Source organism: Cannabis sativa, chromosome 6, assembly GCF_029168945.1.
Source record: "Cannabis sativa cultivar Pink pepper isolate KNU-18-1 chromosome 6, ASM2916894v1, whole genome shotgun sequence".
Lineage (NCBI taxonomy): Eukaryota > Viridiplantae > Streptophyta > Magnoliopsida > Rosales > Cannabaceae > Cannabis > Cannabis sativa.
In genome coordinates this window covers 15,249,304-15,258,633 of record NC_083606.1, presented here as the reverse complement: position 1 = coordinate 15,258,633, position 9,330 = coordinate 15,249,304, and the positions used below count along the sequence as shown (strand labels likewise).

Sequence of the window (9,330 nt, the reverse complement as noted above, 5' to 3'; positions counted from 1 at the left end):
CTCACGTTAACAAATAAACCCAATAATTAAACTAAAAAATTAAACAATCTTTTAAATATTAATAATCTCTTTTTAAATTAAAAAAATCATCTTAGCCACATATCTCTCTAACAAACCTATCTTGGGAGAATATTAATAATTTTTTTTTATTTTTAAAAAAGAAAAATCTTTATATATTAAAGTTAACCTCACGTTATCTAATGTTTTCTCTGGATAAGCATAGGAAGTAGAAATACCACTTCTATCTTTGTGTGATTGCAGATATACCACTTCTGTCATTGACCCATTTTTTAGCTTTATAAATGGAGATGTTCATATAATATTAACACTTTACAAAATATTTATAGATATAAACTTACATTACAATGCTATGTTAAAAAAAGAACTAAATAGAATAATCTACTACTCCAATAATAAATTAATTTACAATTTTATAATTACACTAATATTATTTTTAATACATTATTAAATAATATTTCAAATATAAATAGGGAAAAAAACAAAAAAATACAAAAAAGGAAAAAAAAATTACAAAAATACTTTGGGCCGGCCCATTAAACATTTATACAGTCCACATACAAATATTTACAAAAATACCACATGCACTAAGCCTTCAGCTGTACAGAGCGAACCATGAAGATGAAAATACGCGCTCGTTTCAAAACCGCAAAACAACCAAAATGAAACCAAAACGAGAAAAATACAACTATTAATTCTGGCAAAATCAACTGGAAAAGAATACCTGCAATGATCTAAACTGAAAATGACGAAAAAAAAATCAGAAAAACTGTGAAGAAACTGAAATTACACATTTGTTTTCTATTTTATTCGATCAAAATAACTCCCCCTAATATCGAAATCTATATTCATGAAATGTAGATCTGTAACAAACAGATCTGGAGCTCCCACTAAATCCAAAACAATGTATGATGTGAAAATTTAAAAAAAAAAAAAACCTCATGAATAATACATCTACGTTATATACAGTTGCATTTTGATTTATTTTTTGTTTTGGTTGCCTTATAGTTGCATTATCGTTTTATGATAGTTTATATATTATGCAAGAATTTAATTTGATGAGGACTAAGAAATAGTAGTTATACATAGTAAGTTTTGTGCAAATAGTTGCATATTAATTTTATAGTGAAATAACATATGCAAAGTAGCAAAACTATAACAAAACTACAAAACAACTGTATGCAAGTGCAAATAGTTGCCTTATAGTTGTAATATCGTTTTATGATAGTTTATATATTATGCAAGAATTTAATTTGATGGGGACTAAGAAATAGTAGTTATACATAGTAAGTTTTGTGCAAATAGTTGCATATTAATTTTATAGTGAAATAACATATGCAAGTAGCAAAACTATAATAAAACTACAAAACAACTGTATGCAAGTGCAAATAGTTGCCTTATAGTTGCATTATCGTTTTATGATAGTTTATATATTATGCAAGAATTTAATTTGATGGGGACTAAGAAATAGTAGTTATACATAGTAAGTTTTGTGCAAATAGTTGCATATGAATTTTATAGTGAAATAATATATGCAAGTAGCAAAACTATAATAAAACTACAAAACAACTGTATACAAACTAAAATACAGGAAAAACTCTTTGAACATCAACATCCATGATAAATCTCATTGTTACCCATTGATGATATAAAAATGGGACTGACCAGGTTAATCTAATCTATTAGCTTTGCCACCTTCACTCATAAATCTTAATCATGTTTGTCCTAATACTTTTCTAATATTAATTTTATAACTCTACTCACGTCAATACTACTATAAGCATGAATTAGATCGTTTTCTTTTCAAGTATCGAATATCATCGGTAATTGTTTCTTATTATTTTATTTTGTTATCTAATTATTTCAACGTGGTTTTGAGCTAGTCCAGCGAGAATGAAAATGACATTAAAATTGTACGAATTTATTTGTACATGCTTATATCAGTTGAATGGCCTAGTCAAAGTCTTCTCTTTTGTCATGAAAGTATTTCAAAAGTTGTAAAGTTAAACTAATAAGTTAAAAAGATTTAATTAAAAACTGAAATAAAAAGGAAAGAAGAAAAAAAGAGAGTGAAATGATGGATTGATTGATAGAAGTCAATCCTAGACCTAAGCAACAATATATAAGAAACTAGCTTTACAATTAAAAATTCAAAATAAAAAGAAAAGAAGAATTGTTATGGAAAAAAAATTAAAAATTAAAAACTGAAAAATAAAATTAAAAATAAAAAATTAAAAACTGAAATAAAATAAAAAATTAAAAATTAAAAACTGAAATAAAATTAAAAATAAAAAGAAAATAAGAAAATAAGAGAGTGAAATGATGGATTGATTGATAGAAAATGAAAAAAGAGAGGGAAGAGAGTAGGATTTGATTGATGATTGATGGAATGATGACTAAGTGGTATATGTGTAATAAAACAAACTTTGTAAGTAAAAAAGTAGGTATAAGCGTGTATGAGTAATTTTGTAATAAATTGTGTAAAATGGATTTTTCATGTAAAAATTTCATATAAATATTTAATTTTTTCAAACAAAAAAATTTGTAATCTTTAAAAATAAAATACATTCACAATCTTAAAAAGACCAAAATCTTAAATGAAAGAGATTTTTTCTATTATAGACTAAAAATAGATGAAATTTACATTTATGACCCCAAAAAAGGAAATAAACAAAAATGGAAATTAAAAAGTTGTTAATTACAAAAATGCCGGCTGAGAAAACGGAAAGGGAAACTCCATCTTCTTCGTGACCAGCCGCCCAACCTTCGTGACCCAGCCGTCCAACCCCAACAACCCAATCTCAACCATTTTTCTTCCAAAAACCAGCAAAATCAAATTCAATTCAAAATGTAGAACTCCTAGGAAACCAGCTGAATCCCGAAAATCCAAAATCAAAAACGAAAAGGAAAAAAAAAACCAGGAAACCTCCATTGATGTACAAAAAAAACTCAAAAACAACAATCATTGAACAAAGGAATCGCGATCAGAGGAGAAGAACCGAGTAGAAGGAGAGCTGAAAATCAAAGAAACTCACCCATGATTGAATCAGAAGGAGAATTGAAGGTAAACAAATTTTTTAATGAACGTGAAAAAAAATTTTAGTGTAGATGAATAGAAATTTGATATTAATTGATGAAAACCGGATTAAATTGAAATAATAATGAAATATTGATGAATCTGAGAAAAAAACAACAACGGTTTGCATGAAAATAAACATTAAGGCATATAAATAGTTGCTACAGTGTTTTATTCTGAAACTGTTGTTTACAAGTTGTTTTACAGTGGAATAATAGTTGTTTGGGATCTACACACTGGAAAATATGAATCTATTGTTATTAATTAGTGATCAGTTTTGAAATAGTTGTTTGATAGTTGATTTAACCTATATAAATAGTCGGCCAGCTGAAAGTGTTACATGCATAAGTTATTGGTGGAAAGAGTTGTTTATTGGTTGTTTTGGCAGATTAAAATAGTTGTTTGCAACTACAAAAACTGAACCAAGTAAATAATTTACATTATTTCAGGAAACGGAACCATTACAAATATTGGTGCAGAGCAATGGGCATTGGGATGACAACAGAAACTATGTTGATTATGAATCAAGTGGAGAATTAATTTCGACCAAGTGCACTTTTGAGGAACTAATGAGAATAATGATGGAAGAACTCCAATGCAACCATGAATCAACACAACTACAATGAAATATCAGGCGAAGGAAGGAGGCCAACCACTACAAATCAAGGATGACAAAAGTCTGTTGTTCTACATAAAGCTATTAACGAAGGAGGTTGATTTCACAAGGTACCCATTGTGTGTGAACAAAACCAGTAACACGGCACCACCTAACAAAACAATGGTGTGGAACAATATGATCATGGAATCGTATGAGAACAACGCAGCACAGGAAGACTTGCAGCAACCTGGAAACAACACGGCAACAACTTCCAAGCAACAACTATCTGCGCAGACGATGGGATCTGGTGAAGTTGATGCATTTTTCCTAGAAACAAGAATGATGTCATCGAATCAACCATACAACAACCAGAAAACAACAGAGAAAAAACTACAGCAGTAGATGAAGATTTCGACTTCACCGACTACGCAAAGCTTGTGGCTGCAGAAATGGTACAGCAACTAGAAAACAACCAGGAAGAAGAAGAGGAAGTGGACAACACAGAAATGATGATCATCAATGACAAACGACATGAAACAATAGAGAAGGGGCAAATTTACAAGGACAAAGAAACATTGATAAGTACACTATGCTACTTTGCAATCAAGAAGACATTTCAATACAAAGTAGTGAAATCTTGCACAAAAGAATACAACATAGTGTGTTTGGACACAAGCGCAAATGGAGTTTAAAGGCTACAAAAAATGGAAACACAGAAACATTCATAATAAGGAGCTACGAAGAAGAACACACATGTGCAGTTACAATAAGATTTGGAGATCAACGACAAGCTACATCAAAGTTGATAGCAGATTTTGTAAAACCAAAATTCTTGAACACGAAAACAAAGTGCAGCCTATGAGACATAAAGACGAAATGAAAGACAAATACGGAATAAAGATGAATTACATGAAAGCATGGCGTAGTAAAGAGCGAGCACAAACCCAGCTACATGGAAATGCTAAAGAGTCGTACAATCTCTTGCCAAGATACCTGTACATGCTACAGAAAACAAATCCAGGTAAAAAAAAAATTAAAAATTTTACTTTGAAAATATTTGTGAAAAAACAATTGTTTTTGAGTTGTTATTTCGTTGAGTACATGTTGTTTGACAAAATCCTGTTTGATTAAAATTCAGGAACATTAATAGACATAGAGAAAGATGATGATGACAGTTTCAAATATGCATTTGTTGCATTGAATGCTGCTATAAAAGGTTGGCCAAACTGCAAACCAATCATCGTGGTAGACGGTACATTCCTAAAGGCCGCGTATGGAGGCACGTTGCTCACTGCCAACACACAAGATGCAGAATCTAAAATTTTTCCACTAGCATACTGCATAGTTGATTCTGAGAACGATAAATCGTGGGAGTGGTTCTTAAAAAAAATAAAAGAAGCATTCGGGGTTCGAGAATGTCAATGCCTAATATCAGACAGACATGAAAGCATCATCAAAGCAACTAGGAAAGTGTTCCCTGAAATAACACATGGCTACTGCATCTTCCACCTCTTGTCGAACCTCAAAACAAAATTCAAGAAAAATGCAAAGCATTTCAGAGTGCCATTCTTTGCAGCTGCAAAAGCTTACACAGAAATGGAGTTTGAATTCCATATGAGGGAGCTAGACAACTTGGATAAGCGCATAAGACCGTACCTGGAGAAAATTGGCCATGAAAAATGGTCAAGGTATCATTCAGAAAACAACAGGTGAAAACTAATAAGAAGGATAAAATTAATGATATGTTCACCTATTTATAGCGTTGTATTTGCGTTGTTTTTGCGTTGCGTTTGAGTTTTTTTTCAAAAGTAGAACTATGACAGAAACTGTCCAAATTGTAGGTACTCTACCATGACATCAAACATAGCTGAGGCACTGAACTCAGCAAATTTAGCAGCAAGGGAAACACCAGTGACAACATTAATGGAGTGCTTGAGGGCACAAATGCAAGAGTGGACATACAATAATAGAAAGGAGGCACAAAAATGCACAACAAGGCTGACACCATCATCTGAGAAAAAACTCATAGGGAACTATGTACAGTCATTGCGACTAACAGTAAGTTCAGATTATCGTTCGCATAAAGTAAAATAAAAACAGTTGTTTTTGCATAGTTTTTTGGTTGTTTTAAAGTTGGTTTAAAACATGCAGGTGAAACCAGCAAACCAGAACCTGTTTGAGGTGATAGATGAAGACAGAACAAGAATAGTAAACTTGAAGGAGAAGACGTGCACATGCAATAGATTTCAAAAAGATGAAATGCCATGTAACCATGCAGTCGCCGTCATGAAGGACTTGAACATAAACACATACAACTACTGTGCACAATACTACACATCAAAAGCATGGCTGCAAACATATGAAGAAACAGTATACCCAGTTGGAAACGTAAGAGAATGGGAACTTCCAGATTTTTTTGAAGAAATCATAGTGTTGCCTCCAAAGGAGAGAATCAAGTCTGGAAGGCCGAGGAAAAGAAGAATGGCAGCAGCTTGGGAAACAAAGAAACAAAACAAGTGTGGCAAGTGTGGACAAAAGGGACATAACAAAAAGACCTGCAGAAGAATTACAGCATAGAAGTGGAAACAACTACACATCAACCAAAAAACAACTATATTAAAACATTTAGAAAACAAATACTGCATATTACGATTGGTTGTTACATACATTTTTTTATTGTGATTTTTTATGTGGAGAGATATTGATAATAGGGAATTGGTATTATTATCATTAATATACAAAAGAACATCAAATATTATAGTTAAATAATTAAATGAGTGGAAGAAGGTTGAAATTAATAAGAAGGAAAAATAAACTACATAAATTGATTACAAATGCAATTTAGTTGTTTGTCAGATGGTTGTAATAAGGTTGTTAATAGTATGCTGTCATGACTAAGAGTAAATATAAAGATTAAAAATCCAAAAATATGAACAAATTAAAAACCAATTACAATTAAGAAAAAAACATGATAGAAACAACAACTTGTCTATGATTATGAACATAATCTGTCAATAGAAAAAACAAAAGCTACATAAAAAAAAGTAGTATTTCCAACAACAACCAATAGATAACTAAGACAAATTCTTCTTTGGACCCTTTGGAGGAGCCTCATCTTCACTATCAATAAATTCCACTTCTTTCATGCGAGCATACTTATAGAACAACACAGCAAGCCTATCACGGTGTTTCTCAACATCAAATATGGGAGGAATCGGTTTCATATCAATAAAGTATTCGGCGAACGATGCAACGAAACAACCACGATCCGCAAAACAACCAAAAAACAACGACGAGAAAAACTTAAAAAAGGAAAATAACATTACAAATTTTAAAAACATTTGAAAATAAAAAATAAAAACAACTTACTTCGAGGTTTGTTGAGGCAAACCATCAACCTTAACAACTTCGAAAGGGTCTAAACAAACCGGTTTGTTTTCCTTTTTGAACTCATCAAACAAAGCAAAAAAGTGGGGCAACAACACCGCAAATGGCTGACAAGCTTTGATAGCAGCACTATCTTTCATAGCAGTCGACAAGGAGTTGTACATGTACACACGCCTTTCCTCAATATTCAATCGACCAAGAATCCAATGTGATTCAGTCTCCATATGGATGATAAAGAAAACATGATCGCACAAATGCCAAGGGGAACCACATAACATTTTTCTACCTCTTATATAATCAGCAATGGCATGCTGGGCAGTTATCAAAGAAAGATTTTTTTTCTATGCAATAAATTTTTCATACAAAGCATGAATGGTTTTGAAGAATAAGCAATCGGTGGTTGTGAACTTAACCTTTGGCTCCTTTGCATACTTTCCTTTTTTACGTAGATAGTAAAAAATGATGTCCAGATGCTAAACAATAAAAAATGAGAAATGTTCGAAAATCAGAAAATGAATTATATTTCAACAACTAAAAAACAACCAACAAACAACCTGAATAAAACTACAGACTGAAATTTTTGAAAAAAATAAAAGAAAAAATAATTTAACTTACAGAATTAGTCAAACATTGGCCAGTATATGCAAGCTTGTGGAACCACATCTTGGTTGCAACATCTTCCACGCCAAAACGAAAAGGGGGAACAATCTTATCCTTACCCTTCAAGTAAAACTTCTCCTTATCATGCCTAACATTTAAAAAAAAAATGAAACATAAATAGTAAAGTAAAAAACAAAAAATACAAAAACACAACAAAAATGCTGAAAATAAACACTTACGGATCTTTCTTCGATCGACGTCCTTCACCAAGCCACAAGTCAAAATCAATCTCGTCTTTATGTTCTACATCTTCACCAATCTTATCATCAAGAGGACACAACCCAGCCACATACTTAACAACTCCATAACCAGAACCATCTTTAGAACTAGAAATGGAAGAGTCATACTCCATAAACGGAGACGTCAGCGCTATGGGTTTCTTAGATTTCCTCTTGTCAACAAGAGGAGTTTCTTCAACGGGAATTGGGTCATCTTCAAGTTCAATGTTAGAATCAACATTGAGACCTGTTGCACCCATCTAATATATTTTTTCAACAAAAATGAAAGAAAATAGACAATGTTAAACACAAAAAGTATGAAGAAACTAAAAAACAACCAAAAAAAAAAAATATACCTCAAAACAAACAAGACGACGATCCGTAACCTCAACATTTTCAGAAACTGAAATCTGTTTACAAGGATCACCACCAATTCCATCTGAAGACATCTGTTTATATATGGTATTAAAAAGGAATTAGAGCATGGTTAAAAAATAACAACCTTTACACAACCAAAAAACAACACAAAAGCAACATTACCATAATCTCAACTGCTTTTACACCGGACTGAACAGTAGCCTCAACATCTATTTGAGTAGGGCCGTCATTGAAATCAACGAAATTCTTGATACAAAAAATAAAGGAAAAAGAAAAATGGAAAAAAGTGAAGTTATTTTTTGTGAAAGACTTCAACAACTAAAAAAAAACTACATAACAAAATAAAAACAACAAGTAAAATAAGAAGACCAACAATAAATTGCGAACAACATAATCTACAAACACAGCCATATAAATAACATAATAAATACAAATAAATAGTCTGAAAATAGTTGCAAATTTCTGAAAAATAAAACATAACAAGAGACATAACAATAACATAGAATTACAAGAGCACTACCTAAAACGGACTTACAACAAAATAAACCACACAAAGTAACTAAAACCTAGTTACATTGTCTACTTATCTACCTTCTCCTCACTATCAGTGGATTCATCATCACTGCCATTATCATTTTTTTCTTTTGAGTCAGAATCTTCATCGGCTTGACCATCCTTCTCTTCACCTTCACTACCCTCCCCTTCCTCATCACCCATAACATTCTCTTCTTCATTTTCATCAGTTTCTTCAGATTCATTTAAATCAAAATCTGCTTCATCACCACCTCCATCATCATCATTGGAAGAGTCACTGCCTTTTTCCTATATTGAAATTACAAATTAAATTAGTATAAAACAACTTAAAAAAAACCGAAAAACAACTATTGAAAAACTAAAATACCTTGGCATAGGAATCGGCAAAAACGAGAAAACCGTATGCATTGAAGCCATACGAGCACCAAAAGAAACAACCGTGCGTACACAAACTCTTTCAA

General features: G+C 31.6%; 3 protein-coding genes across 3 annotated transcripts; 1 reads left to right on the top strand and 2 right to left on the bottom strand.

Annotated features, from left to right (window-relative positions):
* The first annotated feature begins 4,574 nt into the window (after positions 1–4,574).
* Positions 4,575–6,320, top strand: LOC133038799 (uncharacterized). Its single transcript, XM_061117119.1, has 4 exons — positions 4,575–4,713; positions 4,831–5,401; positions 5,534–5,750; positions 5,844–6,320. Exons 1-4 carry the CDS (start codon positions 4,593–4,595, stop codon positions 6,267–6,269), a joined length of 1,335 nt encoding a protein of 444 aa, XP_060973102.1. The 5' UTR covers positions 4,575–4,592; the 3' UTR covers positions 6,270–6,320.
* Positions 6,321–7,166: 846 nt separating this feature from the next.
* On the bottom strand, positions 7,167–9,252 carry LOC115695479 (uncharacterized). Its single transcript, XM_061117118.1, has 2 exons — positions 8,314–9,252; positions 7,167–8,217 (listed from the first exon to the last, which is right to left on the bottom strand). The coding sequence occupies exons 1-2, from the start codon at positions 8,404–8,406 to the stop codon at positions 7,915–7,917; spliced, it is 396 nt and encodes a 131-aa protein (XP_060973101.1). The 5' UTR covers positions 8,407–9,252; the 3' UTR covers positions 7,167–7,914.
* LOC133039175 (uncharacterized) lies at positions 8,462–9,286 on the bottom strand. The gene is made up of 3 exons (XM_061118009.1): positions 9,269–9,286; positions 8,927–9,157; positions 8,462–8,581 (listed from the first exon to the last, which is right to left on the bottom strand). The coding sequence occupies exons 1-3, from the start codon at positions 9,284–9,286 to the stop codon at positions 8,462–8,464; spliced, it is 369 nt and encodes a 122-aa protein (XP_060973992.1).
* Positions 9,287–9,330: the final 44 nt, after the last annotated feature.